Consider the following 24,779-nt stretch of genomic DNA (forward strand, 5'->3'; position numbering starts at 1 on the left):
ATTCCTTCCTGGTGGATTTTCTTCCATGAGGAAGGAGGTGCTGATGGTTTATTTTGTGTGTGTGCACTGCAAATTTAACCTGCTGCGTTGGAAATTTGGCTGCTTGCTTTATAAGGGCCGATTCTCATGGAAGTTTTGGGAATATCTGGAATTTCTGAAGCAGGCAGTGCTCTCAGGCTCAGTTTGGAGGAGGAATGCTGTGAGTTGTGTTTCTGCAGTGAGGGAAATCAAGAATCACGGCAATGTCCCCATGTGTGTGTGACCTGTGCCTGTCCTTGTGTCCCCACAGCGGGTTCCTATGTAGCTCTCACTGTCCAGGGGCGCCCTCCAGGGTCGCCCCAGATCCCCCTGGCGGATTCTGACGTGGAGCTGGCAGCTTTTGGGCATATGTCTCCCATCATGGCATCCCCCCACTCGCCTGGCACGTCAGGGAACGCAGAGAGGATCACCAGCCCAGTGCTCATGGGGGTAAGGTGAAGAAATGGACTCGGGGGGGTTTTGGCCTGAATTTTTATTTTTTTACACTTAAAAACTTAAAATTGGCAAACTGGGATATTTCCCAGCCCAGTGTTGGAAGTCCCCTGTCCCAGGTGGGGACTCAGATCATTGGAGCAGAGGATGATGATGATTTTGACACTGAGCAGGAGCAGGTGGGAATGACTTTTAGTCTTTTTTCCCTCCACCAACCCAAATTCTCTTCTCCTGTTCCTAAACTGCTGAGTGCTCCTTGTATGGTGAAATAAGAATTTGGGAATGGGATTCCTGTTGTCCTGTGTGTGGGTAATGAAAATGCAAGTAAAAATTTGTAGTTCTATCTGAGATTTTGCAGTTCTATTTGATATCTGAAAATTCGCAAGTAAAAATATGCAGTTCTATCTGAGATAATAGAAATACAGTTTTTATGCTGTTATAGCTGTTCAAAATTAAGAAAGAATACATAGAATAGGGTTGGAAATTTGAATTGCTTCTCACAGAGGTTTTCAGAGCCTGTTTGTAGGAAGTGGGTGAAAAATGTGCATGTCCATTTTGCTTTTCTGCCCAAAAAGCCCAACCTTAATCTCTCTGTACTTCTAGGAGGAGAATAACATTGTCCACAACCAGAAGGTGGAGATTCTGAGGAAGATGCTCCAGAAGGAGCAGGAGAGGCTGCAGGTACTGGAGTTGTGCAGGCTGGAGAGACCTGGGGGAAGTGATGCAAAGAGGGGCTGTTAATTAAATTTATTATCAGAGTAAACCAGACTTCATTTATTATCTGTTATTTGTTAATTTAATTATTATTAATTTATTGTCAGAGCAAACCAGACTTCGTGTGGCAGCTCCTTGGGTGTGCAGGTGTTGATTTAAAAGGCACAAACAATTCCTTTGCAGGACCTGCAGGAGGAGTACAGCCGGACCCCCTCCACCCGCCTGCTCAAGGAGATCCAGGAGGCAAAGAAACACATTCCTCAGCTGCAGGAGCAGCTCTCCAAGGCCACGGGCTGCACTCAGGTAATTTGGGCTCAGCCTGCTCTGGGGAGGGCTACCAGGCACAATCCAGGGGGTTCATGCTGCCCTGGGGATGCCTCAGGTTTTGGGGTTTGTAATTTTCACATTCTGTGCTGTTTCAGTGTGTGGGTCTGGGCTCACATCAGGGGATGCTGAGCTCTGTGCACAGAGCAGGGAGACAAAACAATTCCTGCTCCAGCTGGGCACCAAGGACAAATGATCCCAATCTCAGCCCAGGAGCACAAACACCGTGGGCTGGAGAGAGAAAAACAAGCAGGGTGGGACTGCAGGGGCTAAAGCTGGGATGGGACAATGAACTGCAAGGTGCAAATGGAGCAGAACTGATCCCAGGGAGAGACCCCGGGAGCGCTCGTGCATTTTGGGACCATTTTGGGTCATCTTGGGTTCATTTTGGGACCATTTTGGGTCATCTTGGGTTCGTTTTGTGACCATTTTGGATTCACCTTGAGTTCATTTTGGGACCATTTTGGTTCACCTTGGGTTCATTTTGGGACCATTTTGGTTCATCTTGGGTTCATTTTGGGACCATTTTGGGTTCATCTTGGGTTAATTTTGGGACCATTTTGGGTTCATCTTGGGTTCATTTCGGGATGATCTTGGGTTCCTTTTGGGACCATTTTGGGTTCATCTCGTGTGCAGCCCTGGCTGGGCTCTTGTGCTGCCCAAGGTGCATCCATTGAGGCTTTTAATAAATCCCTGCTTTATTCTTTAGCTCTGCCCAGCCTCTGCTCTATCTCAGCCTTCCCAAGCTGCAGTTGCTGGGACAGGCAGGCTGCTCCCTCTGCAGCTGGGATTTGAAGTTGGCACTATCATCTTAATGTGGAGTGCATTTTGCACTGGGCTCTCATCTCTGAAAAACCTGCTTTGAAGAACAAGTGCAAGCAATGATGTGTTTATTATCTGTCAGTGCAACTTAAAATACACCCATGAAGTCATTCTTGGAAGCTTTTTAAACAATTTTGTTTTCACTTTTGAAAAAGAGAAGAATTTAGGCTGTGTCATTTTTCCCTTTTCCCTTTGTGTTAAAAGTGCTGAAAATTTGGTGTGGTTGTTTTCTCTTAGAAAAGCACTGCAGCCTTTTCTAGATAAATTAAAGGTTTTATGAGTAATGTGAGCTGCCTGGCTTTTGAAGGAGTTGATTTTTAAGGATGATCTCTTGAAATATTCTGCTTTCATCTCTGCAGGATGGAGTCCTGTCCTCCAGGTCTGTGTCAGAGTCGCTGCAGATCAGCGAGGGCGAGGCAGAGAGTGGGGACAGTGCCAGCAAACTGGACTTCAGTGGTGACAGCCCCTCCAGACCCAACAGTGACATTGCTGATGTGAGTCTGAAGAGATTTTCATAGGGAAAAAATTTCCCTGTTCTATTGGATTGGTGTTAGAGACTGGGAGAGGATAAATGTGGGGGTTTTATCCAGGATTAGATTGTCCTGGCATTAATCCCCGTAACCAGACAAAGATGGATGCCAGCGTGTTTCTCTAAACTCATTTGCCAATTAGAGCATCTTTGAAGGGAATATTCCAACTGCAGCACTGTGACTCAGACCCAAGCTTGCCCTGAGAGTGGGAAAGATCCTTCCCTCCACCAAATCAGCTTCAGGTCCTGCCTCCAGCCCAGAGTCCTGGTGTGCTCACTCATGATTTATCCATCTGTGTGCTCTCCCTTGGTGCCTGATCCTTAATTAAGCCACTCTCTGATTAGTGCAGGGGAATTGAGACTCTCTGCTTGCATTTGGCCTGAGTTTGTTGATTAACTTAAGGATGTGGGAGCTAAATTTGTCCCAGCAGTTGGAAGTGAAAGGGAGGTGGGTGAGATGGAGCATCCACAGCTCTGTTTTGAAACATTGCAAATCTGACCAGATCCCACTCAGTGCTTGTGTTTAATAAATGCAACAACAAAATTCCTAATTATCTTCCTAGTAATCATCATGCTGTCAGTTTTGGGATGGTATTTGATCAGTGCAGGTGATTGGCACACCAAACATTCCAGCTTTTCCATCCAGCTCTGAGAAAGTTAAGGATCAGGGGTGAAAGAAACCTTTGGAAGTGGAAAGAATTCTGCAGATGGGGAAAAGCCAGGCTGGAAAGCAGCAGCCTGAGCTGGAAAAACCTTTGGGCACACTGAAGATGAGCCAGCAGCCCGTGGGTTTTGCAAATAAAGCTCTGCTGGGCTTCCTGAGCAAGAGCATTGCTGGCAGATGGGAGAAGAGAGCTGAGCTGTGAGAAAAGGTGGAGAGAGCAAGGAAAAAGCCAAGGGCTGGGGATTTTACAGCTCTGCTGTCACCAGATTTCTGACCCAAACTTCTGCATTCACTCCAGTTTTGGGTTTTTTTTGTTTTGCTGTGCATGGAGGACACAGATTTTACTCTGGTTTTTCACACCTCCTTTTCCTGTGAGAAAGGAGAAGTTTCTGGCTGCTGTGGCTGACAAAGTGCCCAGTGCAGTTCTCCCTTCCCTGGATCTGCTGGTACTTACCAGAACTGCACTTCCCTCTTTCCCAGAGCCCTCGCAGTGGCCTGAAGGAGAGGATTTATCCAGATGAGAGCCCAGAAAAGGCTGAGCTTCAAGACACTGTGAGTACAAAGCATCAAATGTCACAACAGCACCTCCTCTAAAGGTCCCATTGAAATCTTGCTGCTTTCCCTCACTTTCTAAATGGAACATGCCTGAACTTTGCTTTAGAAAATAAATGCAATTAAAGTGGTGCAGGGAAAGTTCATTAGCTGAGTAAATGTTTATGGAGCTTAAGAGCAGGGTGAGAAATACCTGATCAGCAGTGAAACAGCTGGGCCTGCAAGGAGAGCATTTGCGCATGTTTTATTGTGAGCCCAGCCCTTTTTTTTGAGGATATTCACTCATTTGGGGCCTGCAGGGTTACAAGTGGAGCTCAGAGGAAGGGCAGAGCTGTCTGAACCCATCATCACCCTTGGCATGACTCCTGGGTTCTCCTTGCCCTCCTCCCAAAGCCACATTTCCCCTCTGTGCAGGGATGGCACTGGGCACTGGCTGCAGCTGCTCATGATGCACCTGATTTGATCTTTGGGAATATTTGGATTTTTGGAGGGGCATACAAGGTGGAGTTTTTGCAGAGTTACAATGATCAGAACCTCTCCAGGTTTCCCCGTGAGGGACAATGATCAGAACCTCTCCAGGTTTCCCTGTGAGGGACAATGATCAGAGCATCTCCAGGTTTCCCTGTGAGGGACAATGATCAGAGCATCTCCAGGTTTCCCCGTGAGGGACAATGATCAGAGCATCTCCAGGTTTCCCCGTGAGGGACAATGATCAGAACCTCTCCAGGTTTCCCCGTGAGGGACAATGATCAGAGCATCTCCAGGTTTCCCTGTGAGGGACAATGATCAGAACCTCTCCAGGTTTCCCTGTGAGGGACAATGATCAGAACCTCTCCCGGTTTCCGTGTGAGGGACAATGCCAAGGTTGTGCTTTTCTCCTTCTCTCCCCAGGACTCGCAGTGCAGTGTTGGCAGTCCCCTGTCCCGGGTGGGGACTCAGATCATCGGGGCAGAGGATGACGATTTTGACACTGAGCAGGAGCAGGTGAGTCCTGGGGCTTCTGCTGCTCACAGTGACCCCCAGAGGTGTCAGAAATTCTCTTTTCCCAGCCCAGCAGGCAAAGAAGGAGTCAGAACTCTTCTATTCTTGTTCTCAAGGTTGTTTATTGTATCTTATCTATAAAATGGTTTCTCCTGTCCTGCTGAGATCCACTCGGCAAGACAGAGGCACTCTGCCCACCCCAGGGTGGTGTTATCTTTTTATACTAAAAACTACGTGTACAATATTTACCATAACTTGCCAATACTCCCAATAAGAGTTTTGGACTGATGTGATGTGGGATGTTAGACAGTGAGCTCTACTCTAAACCAATCCTAAAGTGCCACCATCACAGCAGAAGATGAAGGCCAAGAAGAAGAAGGAGAAAGGCTGGACACAACCAGATTCCTCCATCCTGCCCCCCTGAACCCCCATTCTAAAAACGCCAAAAAAATCTTATTTTTCACCCTGTGACAAACTGATTATTATTCTACTTAGACTTTTGTGGCTTGCAGATTTTTATATAAGGTTGGTAATTTTTTCCATGGGTCACAACCAAAGGCACAGGGGTCTGGGGCTCTGTGCCAGGGTCTCTGAGCCCCCTGGCAGGGTTTGGGCACGCCAGGACAGACAGAGGGATGACCTGAACTCTGACAGCTGGGGATGACTTTTAGAATTTTTTCCCTCCACCAAGCAGAATTCTCCTCCCCTGTTCCTGAACTGCTGAGTGCTCCTTGTATGGTGAAATAAGAATTTGGGAATTCCTGTCGTTGCTGATCTTTCCAAGTAGAAATATTTGGGGAATTTATGACAATATCCATCTTTGAGTCTGTTATTTTTCTTTCTTCTCCATACCTCAATTTATTATTTTTTAAATTATATATAATTAATTATAAAATGAAATCATATAATTTTATAATAAATCTTAGTTTTTATATATATAATTTTATAATTTATCTCTATATATAATGATTATATATTGTATATATAATTAATTTATATATATAATTAATTATATATAATTAATTTTTATAATATATATAATTATATATATAATTTTATAATTTATCTATATATAATTATTATATATAATTATAAATCTAATTATATATAGTTAATATTTATGTATATTTATTTTTATATATTTATGTATATTTATTTGTACATATACATATATATACATGTACATATATATACATATACATATATATACATATATATGTATATGTATATATATTTATGTATATTTATTTTTATATATGTATATTTTTATATATAATTTTTAATATTATATATTTTAATATATAAAAGATATAATATTTATTTTAATATTTATATATTTTTATATATTTAATTTAACATTTAATTTTTAATTTAATTATATATATTTAATTTTATAATTAAATTATAAAATTAAATGATACAATTTTATAATTAATTTTAAATTTATTTCTTTAGATATAATTAATTAAATGGTAAAATTAAATTATATAATTTATAACTAATTTTGTATTTATATACAATTAAATTATATAATTAAATGATATATTTTTATTTAATTTTAAATTTATTTATTTATATATAATTAATTAAATATTTATATAAAATATTTTTATAATTAATTAATATTTATTTTATATACATATATATAATTAATTAATGATATAATTTTATAATTAATTTTGAACTTATGTATTTATAATTTATTTCACGTTCTTTGCTTTTCCTTAAACCCCGAATTCTTCTTACAGCAGCACGGCTCCCACATATTCCCTCTGCATTATTTTAGCCGTCCTTTCTGCTACTCCTGAATAATTCAGTGATTCCTGTGCCTGCAGATCAATGGGCAGTGCAGCTGCTTCCAGAACATCGAGCTGCTGAAATCCCGCCCGGCTCACCTGGCCGTGCTCCTGCACCACGTGGTGTCCCAGTTCGATCCTGCAGCGCTGGTGAGAAGCTCTGCCCTTGTTTCCCTGCCTCACTTTTGGGGATCTTCGCCAGAATTTATCAGATTTGTGCAGCGCTCACTGCAAGGAGGGAAATGCAGGCTCTGTGCAGGCCTGGGGGTGAAAAATCCGCATTTATCTCCTCACATAAAGGGAGAAACACAAAAATAATTGATTCGTTTATATTTGGCTGCTTACAAATAAATAATTATCTCATGAAAGTCTCATTCCACCCCAAGGTGTGGGATCAGTTGTCTGCAGGGAAATTTTGCCCTCTCTGTGCTCCTCTTCCAGTCCTTTCCCTTTCAGATAGAGAAAAACACAAAAATAATTGATTCATTTATATTTGGCTGCTTACAAATAATTATTCATCTCCTGCAAGCCTCTCATTCCACCCCAAAGTGTGGGGGCAGCTGTCTGCAGAAAAGTTTTGCCCTCTCTGTGCTCCTCTTCCAGCCCCTTCCCTCTCAGATTAAGAAAATAACACAAAAATAACTGTGAAAATAACTTTCCCTTTATGTTTGGCTGCTTACAAATAATTATTCATCTTCACAAATCCTCTCATTCCACCCCAAGGTGTGGGATCAGCTGTCTACAGGGAAGCTTTGCCCTCTCTGTGCTCCTCTTTCAGCCTCTTCCCTTTCAAATAAGGGGAGAAACACAAAAATAATAATTTCCTTTTACATTTGGCTGCTTACAAATAATTATTCATCTTCACAAATCCTCTCACTCCACCCCAAAGTGTGGGATCAGCTGTCTACAGAAAAGTTTTGCCCTCTCTGTGCTCCTCTCCCAGCCCCTTCCCTCTCTCCCATTTCCAGGGCACCTCCCTGAGGAGCTGGGAAAGCTTTCAACCCAGCACTGCTGAATTCCTTCAAATCTGGAAAGAAATTTGGAGTTTTCATGGTTTTCACCTCATTTCTTGCCCTCCTGTCCCCCACAGCTGTGCTACCTTTACACAGACCTGTACAAACAGACCAACTCCAAAGAGACCCGCCGTGTTTTCCTGGAGTTTTACCAGTTTTTCCTGGACAGAGCTGCAGTAGGTTCCTTTTGTTTTCCTCATTTTTACCCATCCAGCAAGTTGACTTTGACCTTTCTCGACTCACCTGAGCTGTGAAAAACTAAGCCCTCCAAAAGAAACAGTTTTAAAAATCAAAATCAGAGTAATATTTAATAAATAACTTCATAAAATGTAAAAATGTAATAAAAATTTGGAGTATTTTTCTTACCAGGGAATGAATGGCCTCAGGTGCCTGGTAACAAAGTAAATCCCAGGGGATTTGTTGTTGATAAGAGAAATAATTTAATTCAGCAAGTTCTGGCTCTTCTGAGTTGCTTTTTTAGTTAATAATTGCTGTGGGTATTGATGTGGCTGCTCCAAGCATTGGGAAATTTTATGTCTCTGTTGGAAAGCTGAGAAAATTCTTTGCTGTCATGAATTAAACTCCCAGAAACTGCAGCAGAGCTTTATGTATCACATGTTCGTCTTCAATAATCCTGTGAATGATAAAATGATAATAAATTCATGGGAGTCTCCCCTTTTCAAACCAGAAATAAATTATTTGCTCAGGTGCTCAGCTTGGATGATTTTGGCATTTTAGGGAATTTCTTGGAGTGATTTATGTGGTTTTTTTGGGGTGCTGGTTTCTCTGTGGGTTCTCCCATCCTTTCTTTCCTTTTGCAGAACCTGAAGGTCCCAGTTCCAGAGGAAATCTCCTTGGAATTAGGTAGGGTGGGAATGAAGGGCAGAGGGTGGGTTAATTCATTAATTAATGACTTTATTGAAGTCATTTATTGAAGGTGGGGCTGTTCCCAGAGGAATAATGGTGAATTTTCTGCCTCCCAGACAGGAGAAGGCCAGAGCTCCTCCCTGAGGAGCTGCACCGCCAGTTCATCCAGACCATGCAGGATAAAGTCTGCCCAGAGGTTCAGAGGAACCTGGAAGATTTCAGGTACCAAAAGCTCTCTGTGGAGTTTCCTTTTCATTCACATTTGATTTCAGTCAGCGTTCCAGCACAGGGAAACCTGAGGGAGATAAAATTCCTCTTGGATTGGGTAGGAACATACCAACAATACACCCTGTGGCCAATCCTTAAATCAAATCATCAGCTGCAGTCCTAGAGCTTGGATTCTTCATTCCTGGAAGCTCTATGAGGAAATATCAGAGTATTCTTAGGTTTTGTTGTACAAATCTCTCACTGATTGTGTTTATAATCAGCTTATATCTTTTTTTTTTTTCCTGTCCCTGTTTTCCTTTGGGCAGGGAATAATCCCCTTTACAGAGCTCAAGCTGGGCCAAGGGAAATTTAGGTTGGATATTAGGAAAAAGTTTTTTTCCAGAAAGGGTCTTTACAGATAAAGGGTTGGTCTGCCCAGGGAGATGAATGATGGAGTCACCATCCCTGGGAGTGTTTAACAAAGCCTGGATGTGGCACTGGGTGCCAGGGTTTAGGTGAGGTGCTGGGGCTGGGTTGGATTTGATGATGTTTGAGGTCTCATCCAACCCAATGATTCTGGGAATTCTGGGAATTTGAGGAAATTTTGGGAATTCTCAGGGACCAGGGAGGTGGTGGAGTCCCCATCCCTGGGTGTGTTTAACAAAGCCTGGATGTGGCACTGGGTGCCAGGGTTTAGCTGAGGTGTTGGAGCTGGGTTGGACTCGATGATCTTGAAGGTCTCTGCCAACCCAGTGATTCTGTGAGTTAATTCTGTGAATTCTGTGAGCTCTGTGAATTCTGTGAGCTCTCACAGTCATGGAGTAGAAGTTGATGATCAATTTACTTTCTCATGTGGAGTGCTAAGAGCTCCATGCCAAGCTCAGCGATGAATTTTCCATACCTAAAAACCTCACGTAGATCCTTCAAACACCCCCAAAACCCCTCTGTGCCACACCCTGAGTAATGCCCAGCTGCAGGTGATGCTCCCTGTGCCCTGTTGCAGGCAGAAGAGGAGCATGGGGCTGACCCTGGCCGAGGGGGAGCTGAGCAGGCTGGACGCAGAGCGGCTCCGCGACCGCAACGCCGTGGAGAAGGAGAGGAGCTGTGCAGAGCAGATCCTGGCCAAAATCGAGGAGGTCCTGTAAGTGACACCAAACAGGACAATGTGGAGAATAAAAATAACCTTAAAGGTGCTGGGAAAAGCGGGATGGAGGAATTGGGGAGTGGGGTTTGGTGTCACTGTGTGTAGTTGGAGTGTTTGTTGGGGTGGTGGCAGCAGGAAAGGGAAGGGAAGAAAGAAAGGAAAGGAAAAAGGAAAGAGGAAAGGGAAAGGAAAAGGAAAGGAAAGGGAAAGGAAAAGGAAAGGAAAGGAAAAGGATCAGGAGGGAAGGGGAAGGGAAAGCTCAGGATGGAATGGAAGCATCAGGAGGGATGGGGAAGCTGTTTTGTCCAGGAGGTGCTGTGAAATATTGCAGGCAATGCTGCCATTGTCAGCTGTGCATTATTAGATCAGAGCCCTTTTCCTGCAGAAACAACAGCTTCACAACCCATTTTCCCCTTTTTAACGTGGGCTGAATCTAATTTCCACAGCTGTACCTTCACTTTTGATTCTTGATTTTATTTTTTTCCCCCTGCTGGGACTGCTGAACATTCTAAAGGACGCTTCAACACAGCTAGTGATGCTCTGGGTGGATGGGACCGGGTGTTAATTGGGTTTTGAGCTTCATTTTAAAACCCTTTCTTGTTTTCAGGATGACATCTCAGCCTCTGGAGGAAGACAAGAGGTAATGGGAGCTGGGGAGCTCGGGCTGTGCGTGCAGATGGAGCACGACAGCCCTCTCCCGGCTGTTCTGCAAACTCCTGAATCCCCTGGCACAAATCATTGAAATTCAGAGCACCAGCCTCTCCTTTGCTGATGTTTGCTGCCTGTGTTTCCCATCTTAAAAATTACTGTCACTGAGAGTTTGTGTTTATTTTTGTTTTGTGTTGTAACTGCTTCCATCTGCTCTAACATTTATTTTCTGTGTGTGCCTTGTCCTGTTCAGTTTTATCTCAGCAGCTTTTCCTCCTTTTTGCAGTCACCTTTTACTGTTATTTCTACCATAACTCAAAGCTATAATGTGGCATCAAATATGGTTTGAGTGTAGAATTTTAGGACCTCCTGTGTGATTCTCAAAATTGTATTTTCACCTCCCGGGCTTCTGTGCATTTTATCATGGAATGATTTGGGTTGGGAGAGACCTTAAAGATGATTTAATTCCAACCTCACCCGTGGGTAGGGACAACTTCCACTGTCCCAGGTGCTCCAACCTGGCCTTGGGCACTTCCAGGGATCCAGGAGCTTCTCTGGGCACCTGTGCCAGGGCCTCCCTATCCATATATTCCATCTTTATTTACTCCATAATTTAAAAAAAACCCAAAACCCAAAACCCCCTATAAATAATAAAAATAAGTAAGAAAAAAAAAAATAATAAATTAATAATAAATAATAATGAAAATAATTTTAAATTAAAAAATTATAAATTCTGCTGTTGGCTGAGCCTTCCCATTATCTCTGGGAATTTATTTCCCTTCATTTCATCACTTTCATATAAAAATGAACTTCTCGACAGAACCTTGGCTCTTGGCCTTACTTTTATTGACTCAATGTATTTTCCCAATATTTTCCTCTTAAAACCCCCTGGTTTTCTCTGTGTTTGGCAGCTCCACGATGCAATATGTGATCCTCACCTACATGAAACACCTGGGAGTGAAAGTGAAGGAGCCTCGGAGCCTGGAGCAGAAACGGGGCAGGATTGGGTTCCTGCCAAAGATCAAGGTACTGCTGCCATGGCCACAGAGGATTTGTGTGCAATTCAAACCCCAGTTTTGCAGGAAAACAATTAAAAAAATTAAAAATGGGTGTGATTTTTGTGTTTCAAGAGGATCTGGGGTTGCTGAGCTGCACAGCAAGCCTAAGAGCTGAAATTGGGTTCTGCATCTGTTGGCAGAGGAGTGAGTTGGAAATAATTGGAATTATTTGTTTTCTCTCTAGCCCTGACTCACCTTGGTTTTGGCTGTTATTAAAACTTTGGGTGAGGAATATTTCATAGAACACAACCTTGAACCACAGGAGGCTCTCATTAAAGCTGCTGCCTTGTTTACTTCACTTTTTTCTGGAGAATTTTACCCAAACCCCTCCTGGTTGGTGAAGCAGGAGAGCTCTTCTCCCTGCCACCCCCACTTTTCCAATTATATAATGAATATTTCCACCAAAACTTCATCCCTGTGGGTGTGATCCCTTGTCTCCCACAGCATGGGGGTGTATCTGGTCACAGTAGCTGCTTATTTCCATCAGCATTTCATCTTCCTTTGAAACATTAAGAGAGTTTCAAGCAGTTCTGCACTGACCAAAAAGGTGAAACAGTGTGAAACCCTTTTGAAGCTTGGTGTCCTCTCCCTTAAAGAACTAATTAAAATCTCAGTAAACAGCTGGATTTGGAGCAGTGAGTGATGAGTTTGCTTTTCTTTTTTTCTGCAGCAAAGCATCAAGAAAGAGAAAGAAGGAGAGGAGAAAGGGAAGAGGAGAGGCTTCCCCAACATCCTGGGGCCCCCAAGGCGACCGAGCAGACACGACAGCAGTGCCAGTATGTCACCCCTGTGCCCTGAGAGCCACAGAAAATCCCTGCTGCCTTCAAAATCCCTGCCAGGATCCCTATTCCCCCCTAAGCTTCATCCCACCCATCCTGCCCCACCCAATTCCAGTCCTCACAATTTGGACCCCACTTATCTCAATTCCCTTCCAGCCCTGGCTTACCCTGAGGGGCTGTGGAATGGAATTTTGGGCTGGGATTGAGGCATTTTGGGGTGGGATTGAGTGATTTTCATTAGAATTGAGTGATTTTTCAGCAGGACTGAGTGACTTTCAGCAGGACTGAGTGATTTTCATTAGAGTTGAGTGATTTTCAGTAGAATTGAGTGATTGTCATTAAGACTGAGTGATTTTCATTAGAACTGAGTGATTTTTCAGTAGAACTGAATGATTTTCAGCAGGATTGAGTGATTTTCAGTAAGATTGAGTGATTTTTCAGTAAGACTGAGTGATTTTCAGCAAGACTGAGTGATTTTCATTAGAATTGAGTGGTTTTTGTTACGACTGAGTGATTTTCAGTAGAATTGAGTGATTTTCAGTAGGACTGAATGATTTTCAGTAAGATCGAGTGATTTTCTCTGGAAGTGAGTGTTTTTCAGCAGGATTGAGTGATTTTCAGCAGGATTGGGTGATTTTCAGCAGGACTGAGTGATTTTCAGTAAGATTGAGTGATTTTCAGCAAGACTGAGTGATTTTCATTAGAATTGAGTGGTTTTTGTTACGACTGAGTGATTTTCAGTAGAATTGAGTGATTTTCAGTAGGACTGAGTGATTTTCAGTAGGATTGTGTGATTTTTCAGCAGGACTGAGTGATTTTCAGTAGAATTGTGTGATTTTCAGTAAGATCGAGTGATTTTCTCTGGAAGTGAGTGTTTTTCATTAAGATTGAGTGATTTTCAGTAGGACTGAGTGATTTTCTGTATAATTGAATGATTTTCATTGGGACTGAGTGTTTTTCATTAAGATTGAGTGATTTTCTGTATAATTGAATGATTTTCAGCAGGATTGAGTGATTTTCAGCAGGACTGAATGATTTTCAGTAGGACTGAGTGATTTTAAACTTCTTCTTATTAAACCCCAGCTCCGAAGACACACAAACCCGTTTGGCCCTGCACTGCTGCTTCTCTCATCACTGCAGGGGTGTTTTCAGCAGGGTGATGATTCTCTCTGTGCAGTTGGCAGGGCCATGGAGATGCAGAAGCCCAGGCACCCCAAGCACTCACCCACAGCCTCCTCTGTGAGCCCCGAGCCCCCCGAGTGCGGCAAGGCGCGGCAGAGCGGCTCCTCCAGCGATGGCACCGATGCCCCCTACCCTCCTGCCAACCCCATGTCCCCCCTGGCCATGGGGCCCTTTGCCTCCCCAGAGGGCAGCAAGGACAGTGACACAGGTAGGGTGGAATGAAGAGTGGCTAAAGGTTGTGTGCTGTGAGCGGGATGTGCAGAGCGCTGGCGCAACGAGCTGGGTTAATTAGGCAATGCTTTGATGTCATTGGAGCTGCTCTTCCTCACCTTAATGAGCTTTCCTCAATTAGGGAATCTCCCCACGAGCAGCAGGGGTTGTTAGTGGGTTCTGCCAGCGTGGCATTGGATCATCCAACAGGAAAAACCCAGCAGAAGCTTTTGTCACTGAGATTTGTTCTCACCGCCATGGGAATCGAGTTGCTCCAGCTCTGAAGCTGGAATCAGGAGGCTCTGGAGAGGCTGGGAGGTTCTCTGGTGTCCTCTGACTCGGTTCCTCACCTTTCACATTTCTCCTGTGTCCAGGAGTGAAGCAGCCTGGGGAAGCCCCACCTGCCAGCGAGTCCATGGATGGCACCCCCCGCACTCCCAACAACACCTTTGAGTTCCCATCTCCTCTGGAAAACCTGCAGGAGGAGGAGGGAGAGGCTGAGAGGTAACTCTGGCTGCTTGGGGGAGCCTTGGGAGAGAGTCAGGAAAGCTTGGAATGGATTGGAAAAGAAAATTGTAGAGATTCCTTTGTCAGTGGCTGCTGAAATTGAGTGCATAAAATGACAGTGACATTGTTTGTGTTGGTAGAATTAGGAAACTTTGGGTTTTGTGATAGAAAACTGTTGGGAGAGGGGACAAAATACTCTGCCTTGGAGTTCAGACCTCCATTCTGAAGTCATTCTGAGCAGGGAGAAGCTCCCTAATGATTCCTTTCCTTCCTTGCAGGGTGGTTGACATGGGAACACCGAAGCCTTTTCGCAAGTGAGTGTGCTTAGAAATGTTTGAACTTGAGTGAATTTGTTTGGATTTCAGATGGTTATGAGGCAGAATGCAGCAGTGCTCTTTGTTCTGAGGCAGCACCGTTGTCTGCATGGTCTCTTTTCTTTAAAAACACACAAAATCAGGCACTGCAGCCATTTGAGGGCAGGTGGAGTGAGTCAGATGCAAAAATACCCCTTTGATCTGTGAGTGGAGTGGAATGATTGCTGTATGCACTGATTTAAATGGATGGCAGTTGGGTTAGGGAGTAGAGAAATCCCTGTTTTCCTTTTCAACCTGTGTTGCTGTTGGTTCTGTACCTGCAGATAGACTGAGGCAAGAAACTGTAAGCTGCCCTTTTCACTGCCTTGCTATCTGACTGCAAATGATTTGATCTGCATCATTAAAGGGAGGGTTATGAAAACACTGTCAGAACAGTCAATCTAGAAAGGGCAAAATTAGAGAATGTGCCCAGGGGTTCAGGCATCAAACAGCCCCCAGCTGGCAGGGACAGTGTGTTCATAAAGCTGATTGATGTACTCAGCTTTTCTCTGAAATGGGAATTAATTCTTTTTTTCTCCTCCCATCAGGATGGACAGTGTTGGCTTTGCAGATGTGCAGAGTGAGGACGAGCTCTATGACTTCGACATGGACATGGACCCTCCCAACTGGCAGCAGCTCGTGAGCAGGGAGGTGCTGATGGGGCTCAAACCCTACGAAATCAAACGTCAGGAAGTGATAAATGGTGAGATGGGGGTTCTGTCCTACCTGGCCAAGCTCAGAGCTGAAAAACCTTCCCCTGGAGCTTTGAAGTTCTTAAAAATTTACAATTAGGGGGGGTTTTTTTGTGAAATAATGGCTGGAGAATTGTAGAACTTTTGGTTCTGTGAAACTCATACTTGTTACTGGGAAATAACCTGAGGTGAGATTGATCCAGTGAGAAATGACCTAAGGTGAGATTGATCCAGTCCTTAGAGGAGAAATAAAGAAGTGGTTATTAAATATTATTAAGGCACTGAAAGGCCAGGTTTTTTAATATGTTCTATAAAAGACAACAAGAAAATCTTGGTTTTTTTGGCAAGCAGGTGATGGAAATGCTGCTCCCAAACTTCAGCAGATTTGAGCTGCAGCTCCTGGATTTGTGAGCTCAGAGCTGTTGGTTTGGGGTAAACGATGGAATTTTCCAAACATGGAATTACAGCAGGGCCTGGGATATGGACCAGGGAGGGAAAAGCGGCTGAGGGCCCTGCTCTGAGCTGCCCTGTGGCTGCACAGTTGCCATCCTGCTCACCCTGTGTCCCCAGAGCTGTTTTACACGGAGTGAGCCCACGTGCGCACGCTGAAGGTCCTGAATTGTAGAACTTTTGGTTTATAGGGTTCTTAGGTGTGAAACCTGTGCTTGTTACTGGGAAATAACCTGAGGTGAGATTGATCCAGTCGTTAGAGGAGAAATAAACAATATCAAGTGGTTATTAAATATTAAGGCACTGAAAGGCCAGGTTTTTAAGATGTTTTAATATTAAAGACAACAAGAAAAGCTTGGTTTTTTGGCAAGCAGGTGATGGAAATGCTGCTCCCAAACTTCAGCAGATTTGAGCTGCAGCTCCTGGATTTGTGAGCTCAGAGCTGTTGGTTTGGGGTAAACGATGAGATTTTCCAAACATGGAATTACAGCAGGGCCTGGGATATGGACCAGGGAGGGAAAAGCTGCTGAGGGCCCTGCTCTGAGCTGCCCTGTGGCTGCACAGTTGCCATCCTGCTCTCCCTGTGTCCCCAGAGCTGTTCTACACGGAGCGAGCCCACGTGCGCACGCTGAAGGTCCTGAATTGTAGAACTTTTGGTTTATAGAGTTCTTAGGTGTGAAACCTGTGCTTGTTACTGGGAAATAACCTGAGGTGAGATTGATCCAGTCGTTAGAGGAGAAATAAACAATATCAAGTGGTTATTAAATATTAAGGCACTGAAAGGCCAGGTTTTTAAGATGTTTTAATATTAAAGACAACAAGAAAAGCTTGGTTTTTTGGCAAGCAGGTGATGGAAATGCTGCTCCCAAACTTCAGCAGATTTGAGCTGCAGCTCCTGGATTTGTGAGCTCAGAGCTGTTGGTTTGGGGTAAACGATGGAATTTTCCAAACATGGAATTACAGCAGGGCCTGGGATATGGACCAGGGAGGGAAAAGCTGCTGAGGGCCCTGCTCTGAGCTGCCCTGTGACACATCCTGCTCTCCCTGTGTCCCCAGAGCTGTTCTACACGGAGCGAGCCCACGTGCGCACGCTGAAGGTCCTGCACAACGTCTTCTACCAGAGGGTCACCAGGGAGGGCATCCTCAGCTCCAGTGACAAGAGGAAAATCTTCTCCAACCTCGAGGACATCCTTGGGCTGCACGGTAGGAGCAGCTGGATGCTGCAGTTTGGGCTTCCAGTGGCTGAAAAATTGAAGCAAAGGGACCCTGGAACATGAGGCAGCTTCACTCAGTGCTTGAGATAGAGCAGAATTCTTCAGGATTTTTTCAACACTGCCCTGGGCTTGATTTTGTTCACACTTGTTCCATTTCTGATTCACAAAGATATTTTGATAAGGAATCACGTGTCCAGTGTTCCTTTTCTGTGTTGATTCATGATAAAAGAGCAATGAGCTTTATGGGCCAGGGTTTGAGATGGTACAACTGCTCCTGAGGAGAGCAGAAAACAGATTTATGAAGATTGATGTCTGTTTGTTGCTGAAGGGTGGTGGAACATGAGGCAGCTTCACCCAGTATTTGAGATGGAGCAGAATTCTTTAGGACACTTTTCTGGGCTTGCTTTTGCTCTCACTTTTTCCGCTTCTGATTCACAAAGATATTTTGATAAGGAATTGTGTGTCCAGTGTTCCTTTTCCTTATCTGTGTTGATTCATGCTTGATAAAAGAGCAGTGAGCTTTATGGGCCAGGATTTGATGGTACAACTGCTCCTGAGGAGAGCAGAAAACAGATTTATAAAGATTGGTGTCTGTTTGTGAAAGGTGGCCCTTCCTTGTTGTTTAGGGACAGGACTGCTCACAGTAGGAATTTCAGCCACTGAATCATCAGTTGTGTGGTTTTCTGGCTTCCTAATTATTCCTGTTGATAGAAAAATGATATTGAGCCTCAGAAAAGATGAGTTTGGAATGGTTCTTAGGGGTCCTTTGAAGCCAGGTGAGACACAAGTGCAAAGGAGTTACATCACATTTCATTTAGGTATCCAAAACAGATTAAGTTGCAGGATATTGTTTATTAGCTAATTAAAATTATTTCAAATCTGATCTTCTCCTAGAACAGCTTTTATGTTAAATGCTGAAAATTAAGCCAGCATTTTGACCACTATTAATAAAATTTACCTTTTTTTCCCCTTGTTTTTAAGTTGCACTGAACGATCAGATGAAATCTGTCCGAAAAAGAAACGAGACTTCTGTCATTGGCCAAATTGGGGAAGATTTGCTCTCCTGGGTAAAATTCTTTTAATATTTCTTATATTTGAAAAATTTATGTCATGGAATGACCAACAGAGCCAGAGGTTGGAGGAGGTGATTCCCAGCAATGGGAACTGAAGGGGCTGTGAGTCCTGGAGCCAAAACAGAGCTGGAGGATGAGGGGGGAAGGAAAGCAGAAGCTCAGAGAATTTTCATCTGACTGGAATAGGAGTCATTTAAGGCACAAGAATAATATCCTAAAGATGTGTGGGTAGAACAGAAAGGTACTTTGGGTACAGAAAGGTGAGAGTGGGATTTTGAGAAATGTAGTGGCACGATTTATTTCGGTAACACTGAAGTGTGAGCCTGGTGTTGCCTGCGGTGCAGTTTAAAAAAATCAGAAATACTGATTTCTAATCTTAGAATGTATAAATTTGGAGTTTATAGTGCCGCTGCAGACTTCACTTTCGAGATCTTTATGGAGAGATTTGGCTGCCCCCGTCCTGGAAGTGTTCAAGGATGTCCTGGCCCATGATGGGGATGAGCTTTAAAATCCCCTTCAATGCAAACCAGTCTGGGATTCTGTGATGTGGGAGGGCTGGATTCAGGAGAACTGAAGAGTTTGGGAAGACAAAGCCTTAAACCGGAGCAGAAATTCTCATTTTTGTCAATAATTCCTTTGTTCCCTGGTGATCCCAGTCCCGTGTGGCTCTGCCTGCTGCTGGTGCCTCGTGCTGATCTCCAGCCTGTCTAAACTTGGCTTTTTTGGCTTTCTGGCACAGTTTAGTGGAGCAGCAGAGGAGAAGCTGAAACTTGCCACTGCCACCTTCTGCAGCAACCAGCCCTTCGCTCTGGAGGTCATCAAGTCCCGCCAGAAGAAGGACTCGCGCTTCCAGACCTTCGTGCAGGTGGGTTTGCCACAGGGCTTGGAGTTTCTCACCAGGCTTTGAGTTTTCTCCACCAGGCTTTTGAGTTCTTTTCCACCAGGCTTTGAGTTTTTTTCCTGAAGCTCTCGTTTTTCTCCACCAGGCTTTTGAGTTTTCACCCCCAGGCTTTGAGTTTTTCTCCACCAGGCTTATGAGTTTTCTCCTCCAGGCCTTGAGTTTTTCACCAAACTCTGAGTTTTTTCCACCTAAGCTCTCAGTTTCTCCACCAGGTTTTTGAGTTTTCTTCTCCAAGCTTTGAGTTGTCTCCACCAGGCTTTGAGTTTTTCTCCACCAGGCTTATGAGTTTTCTCCTCCAGGCCTTGAGTTTTTCACCAAAATCTGAGGTTTTTCCCCTTAAGCTGTCAGTTTCTCCACCAAGCTTTTCAGTTTTCTTCTCCAAGCTTTGAGTATTCTCCACCAGGCTTTGAGTTGCCTCCATCAGGCTTTGAATTTCCTCCATGAGGCTTTGAGTTTTCTCCTCCAGCCTTTGTGTTTTTCACCAGGCTTTTGAGTTTTCTCCAGCAGGCTTATGAGTTTTCTCCTGCAGGCCTTGAGTTTTTCACCAAAATCTGAGTTTTTTCCCCTTAAGCTGTCAGTTTCTCCACCAGGCTTTTCAGTTTTCTTCTCCAAGCTTTGAGTATTCTCCACCAAGCTTTGAGTTGCCTCCATCAGGCTTTGAATTTCCTCCATGAGGCTTTGAGTTTTCTCCACCAGACTTTTGTGTTTTCCGCCAGGCTTTTGAGTTTTCCCCACCAGACTTTTGTGTTTTCCGCCAGGCTTTTGAGTTTTTTACCACCAGGTTTGAGTTTTTTCCCTTAAGTTCTCAGTTGCTCCACCAGGCTTTTGAGTTTTCTCCACCAGGCTTGGAGTAACCTCAGCGCAGCCCAATGAATCCTCCTAGATAAAATTCTGATAATTAATGACATTAATTAATGACGTCATGCCTAACAATGCCTTCATCTGAGGACCACATCCAGCACTGTATTTATCTCTCCTGGTGGTTTCTGCAGGGAGGAGCCCTCAGTTCTGGGCAGCACGGATGGAATGCAGGGCAGCCCCGTGTCCCAGGCAGGAGATGCCATCTCCCCTGAGATTCCTGCTGCCCCAGGATCCCAAATCCCGTGGGGCAGAGTGCTCGGAGTGCCAGGAGCAGGAGGCAGATGCTGCACAGCTGCTCTGCCTGCCAGGGCTGGAATTTGGGTCCGTGTGGCATTTGCAGAACATTATCTCCATTAGCACAGCCTGGGAGGAGCTCTGGGAGTACAGGGCAGATTATCTTGACAAATATCCCGAGTTTTGCTGCGCTCTGAAAGCCCAAAGTGATGTGTTCCCTGGGAGCTGCTGACTGAGATGGATTGGGGATGGGCCCATGCCCATGGGGAGTAATGAGGGGAGGAAGGCACTGCTGCTGTGATGAGCTTTTCCTCTGGGTAATTGCAGATGGAGAGGGGATGCGTTGTCTGAGTGATAGATCTTGGCATCTCTTGTCTTGTATTTAATTACTGGAAAGTGAAGTAATAGATGTTTAAGTGATGAATAGATGTTGTGCATTCAGGTAATTATGGCCTTAATAAAAATGACAAATGCAGATATTGTGCTGTTGGAATTTAGGATGCTGAGAGCAATCCCCTGTGCCGGCGGCTGCAGCTCAAGGATATCATCCCCACAGAGATGCAGAGGTTGACGAAATACCCCCTTCTGCTGGATAACATTGCTAAATACACAGGTAAAGCCTTGCCACCGGGGTTTGGGCACCTCTGACCGTGTTCACAGGGGGCTTAAGATGAGGGAAGAGATGAGGATCTGACTCCATGTTTCAGAAGGCTTGATTTATTATTTTATGATATATATTATATTAAAACTATACTAATAGGATAGAAGAAAGGATTTAACCAGAAGACTGGCTAAGAATAGAAAAAGAAAGAATGATCACAAAGGTTTGTGGCTCGGCTCTCTGTCCGAGCCAGCTGACTGTGATTGGCCATTAATTAGAAACAACCACATGAGGCCAATCCCAGATGCACCTGTTGCATTCCACAGCAGCAGATAACCATTGTTTACATTTTGTTCCTGAGGCCTCCCAGCTTCTCAGGAGGAAAAATCCTAAGGAAAGGATTTTTCATAAAAGATGTCTGTGACAGACACCCATCTCAGCAAGTTTTTTTTTAGGTAAATATGTTAAATAACACTTTAATTTTATGTGTCTCTGTTTGCATTGCGACCTCACTGCTGCTGTCTGCACAGGAGGTGTAAAAAATAATAATAAAAATAAAAAACCAGTGTTGGTTCCTCCTTAGGAAAATAAAAAGGACATTCAGTGTGAAATAAGGGACTCTATCAAACCTCTAAAGCAGCACAGAATGTCCCCATGCTCTTGCAGAGGGTGGGGTTTAATTAGGATCTGTTACACTGGAAGATACTTCCAGCACAACAGGTAAAAATGTGATAAATAACAGCACAAAATGCCTTCCCAGCTTTACTATCTGATACCTGCTGCAGGGTAATTTCATTACTCATAAAAATAGACTGCAGCTACAAGTTCCCTCTAATCCTAATTAGGAGAGCATGTGATACTCCATTATCTTTGATGTACTGGGTGATGTTCCTGTTAAGTGAATCTCAGTGTGCCTGCTGCTGCTGCTGGGGAGAATTGATGGGTTCACCTGTGCCTGCACTCTTCGTGAGGATTTTATAAGGATTTTATAAAGATTTTAGGTCTCTCAGATTATTGTGGGTAGTTGTCACAAGGCCCTAAAAAAGGGAGAGGAGCAATCGCATTGTGTGTAATGATGTACAGGTCAGAATCAATTCTCTCCCGACAAATCTCATTTTTATCACTATTTCAATGCTTTTGTTGGCGAGTTCTCTTTGAGTTAACTCCTTTTTGTCCAGTTTGAGGACAAAATGCAGGCCTGGCTGGGAGCACTGTCCCACGTTGTGTTGTTCTTGCAGAGCTGCCTGAGGAGAAGGAGAAGGTCAAGAAAGCAGCAGATCACTGTCGCCAGATCCTCAACCACGTGAACCAGGCTGTCAAGGAGTCAGAGAACAAACAGGTGAGGGGCCAGAGTGAGAGCCAGGGCTGGGCACAGCAGTGCAGCTGCGCCCTGGGCAGTTCTGCTGCTCCCAGTGACATTTCCTTGCATTTCTTGCACTCTGGGCATTTTTTGGTGCTCCCAGTGACATTTCCCTGCATTTCCTGCACTCCATTCTGGGCAATTCCGACATTTTCTTGCATTTCCTGCACTCTGAGCATTTCTGCTGCTCCAAGTGACTTTTCCCTGCATTTCCTGCATTCCATTCTGGGCAGCTTTGCTGCTCCAAGTGACATTTCCCTGCATTTCCTGCATTCCATTCTGGGCAGCTTTGCTGCTCCAAGTGACATTTTCCTACACTCCACTCTGGGCAGTTCTGACATTTCCTTGCATTTCCTGCACTCTGGGCAGTTTTGCTGCTCCAAGTGACATTTCCCTGCATTTCCTGCACTCCATTCTGGGCAGTCTTGCTGCTCCCAGTGACATTTCCTTGCATTTCCTTCACTCTGGGCTTTTTCTGCTGCTCCAAATGAGATTTCCTGCGCCCTACTCTGGGCAGTTCTGACATTTCCCTGCATTTCCTGCACTCTGGGCAGTTCTGCTGCTCCAAGTGACATTTCCTTGCATTTCCTGCTCTCCACTCTGGGCAGTTCTGACATTTCCTTGCATTTCCTGCAGCACCTGGAGGATTATCAGCGGAGACTCGACCTCTCCTACTTGAAGCAGTCAGAGGATCCCATGATGGATGAGTTCAGGGTGAGTGGGAGCATTAAATCCAGCCCTGTTTGAATGGAGTTTGCGTTCACTTTGTGCTTCTCCTGGTGCACACTCGAGTGGTCTTTGGAGATAAATATTTCTGTTTGAAAATGAAAACAATTTAGTCTCAGAAATGTGAGTTTTGCCACCTTCCTGAAGATTGCTGTGGCTCTCACAGCTCAGTTCTGCACATCATGGTGCTGATGGAGCTTGTCAGCTCTGTGCAACAAACCTTTACGGCCTGCAAGCTCAAGCACTGTATCCCAGAAGAGATATCTGATGGATAATGAGATTATTGTGGATATTTATCTCATGTGAGTGCATCTCTTAGTGATGCTGTTGGAGCTGGGGAGGCCTTGGAGAGCCCTGAGGTGTAACAGCGGAATTGGCTTTAAAGGGAGAGCTTGTACAAAAATGTCTGAGTTCCACACAGCCTAATAAAACCTGAAGTCCAGTATTAAAAATATTATTTTCCATGGCTCCTGTAAATCTTTGCAGTTTTGTTGGTCACCTGCTGGTTTATTCCCCATCTTCCTCAAAGTCAGTGTGAATTAAAAAACCCCAACTTTTCTATAAAACTGTGTCATGTATCCTTCCCCAAATAAACCTGCAAGCATTGAGCAAGGGAAGGAAGAACTTTTGGCAGCTCCAAAATCTCGCTGTCATTGATTGCAGACTCTGAGACTTGGAAGGGATGAATTGTGAAAATTGTCACTTCTGCTTGCCTGCAGATCTAAATGTCACAGGCACTGAAGTGCCTGAAGAATCCATTGACATTACAAAGCCTGTCAGATCAGGGGGATGATTTGTAAATAATTTGTAGGCACACTTGACTTGCAAATCGAGCGCTGCAGCATTAATCAGTTGTAATGCTGGAGCTGAGTGTGGGGGATTGGAAAAACTCCTCCTAGGAAACAGGTGACATCCCAATGCCCCAGGAGCTTGACTTGGTGGCAGAATTCCCCACTCTGTGGCACTTGGCACGTGATAAAGAGCAGAGGAAGAGGAAAAGTGATAAACAGCATCTCTGACGGGATTTTGTGTTCCGTGCTCTGCGTTTCTGGGTTTAGCTGCTTAGCTCCAAACTGGAGTCCCTCTGGCATTCCTGTGTTTTATCATGACTTGCTTCCATGGGAATTTTAATTTTATTTTCTTTCCTCTGGTGACAGAACCTGGATCTAACAAAGAGAAAAATGCTGCACGAAGGGCCCTTGACCTGGAAGGTGAATCGTGACAAAACCATCGGTGAGTCTGGGCCATCCCCCATCCCCTGGCTCTGCCTGAGTTTGCTGGGAAGGAGAGCAGGGAAAAGCTCTGCTGCAGCTCCCAATTATGCTTCTTGTGCCACCTCTAATAATGCCTGTGTGCTCCTCTGAGCTGATTAAATTATTCTTGTCAATTGTGAAAAGTGCTGGAGTATCATTAGGGCCGTGCAGGGACACAGCAGTCAGTCATGAGCTGATCCAGTTCCATCTGTAGCTTTCTGCTGGAGTTTTCACCAGGAAGATTTGCAAGCTTTGCCTGGAATGGCACAGCACTGATTGCTGCCTCTGCATGAGTAATCAGAAATGCAGCTTTCTGCTTTCATCTTTTAACTCATTCTGGGCTTTTTTTTTTTTTTTTTTTTGCATTCTGGGCAGATCTGTACACTCTGCTGCTGGAGGACATCCTGGTGCTGCTGCAGAAACAAGATGACAAACTGGTGCTGAAGTGCCACAGCAAGATCCTGGCATCCACAGCTGACAGCAAGCACACCTTCAGCCCCATCATCAAACTCAACACTGTGCTGGTTCGCCAGGTGGCCACAGGTCAGTGCAGCCCACTGAGGAAGCAAAAAGAGGAGCCAAAAATAAAGATT

General features: G+C 44.3%; 1 protein-coding gene across 3 annotated transcripts in view; it reads left to right on the forward strand.

Annotated features, from left to right (window-relative positions):
- ARHGEF12 (Rho guanine nucleotide exchange factor 12) overlaps positions 1-24,779 on the forward strand; it is a 91,841-nt gene that overhangs the window by 54,748 nt on the left and 12,314 nt on the right. For all 3 annotated transcript variants that reach the window (XM_054291423.1, XM_054291424.1, XM_054291425.1), the window contains 26 exons: positions 290-468; positions 1,075-1,152; positions 1,369-1,488; positions 2,691-2,825; positions 4,005-4,076; positions 4,968-5,060; positions 6,893-7,003; positions 7,944-8,042; positions 8,688-8,730; positions 8,850-8,955; positions 9,944-10,081; positions 10,692-10,724; positions 11,644-11,758; positions 12,461-12,566; positions 13,747-13,959; positions 14,336-14,465; positions 14,747-14,782; positions 15,370-15,524; positions 17,020-17,166; positions 18,159-18,244; positions 18,990-19,115; positions 20,745-20,859; positions 22,086-22,186; positions 22,844-22,921; positions 24,091-24,166; positions 24,562-24,729. In XM_054291423.1, coding sequence (XP_054147398.1) covers positions 290-468; positions 1,075-1,152; positions 1,369-1,488; positions 2,691-2,825; positions 4,005-4,076; positions 4,968-5,060; positions 6,893-7,003; positions 7,944-8,042; positions 8,688-8,730; positions 8,850-8,955; positions 9,944-10,081; positions 10,692-10,724; positions 11,644-11,758; positions 12,461-12,566; positions 13,747-13,959; positions 14,336-14,465; positions 14,747-14,782; positions 15,370-15,524; positions 17,020-17,166; positions 18,159-18,244; positions 18,990-19,115; positions 20,745-20,859; positions 22,086-22,186; positions 22,844-22,921; positions 24,091-24,166; positions 24,562-24,729 — 2,859 coding nt within the window. The remainder of the gene's footprint in view (positions 1-289; positions 469-1,074; positions 1,153-1,368; positions 1,489-2,690; positions 2,826-4,004; positions 4,077-4,967; positions 5,061-6,892; positions 7,004-7,943; positions 8,043-8,687; positions 8,731-8,849; positions 8,956-9,943; positions 10,082-10,691; positions 10,725-11,643; positions 11,759-12,460; positions 12,567-13,746; positions 13,960-14,335; positions 14,466-14,746; positions 14,783-15,369; positions 15,525-17,019; positions 17,167-18,158; positions 18,245-18,989; positions 19,116-20,744; positions 20,860-22,085; positions 22,187-22,843; positions 22,922-24,090; positions 24,167-24,561; positions 24,730-24,779) is intronic.

The sequence above is a fragment of the Melozone crissalis genome, unplaced genomic scaffold (genome assembly GCF_028551555.1).
Source record: "Melozone crissalis strain CALT ecotype California unplaced genomic scaffold, PUWL_Pcris_2 ptg000092l_1, whole genome shotgun sequence".
NCBI lineage: Eukaryota > Metazoa > Chordata > Aves > Passeriformes > Passerellidae > Melozone > Melozone crissalis.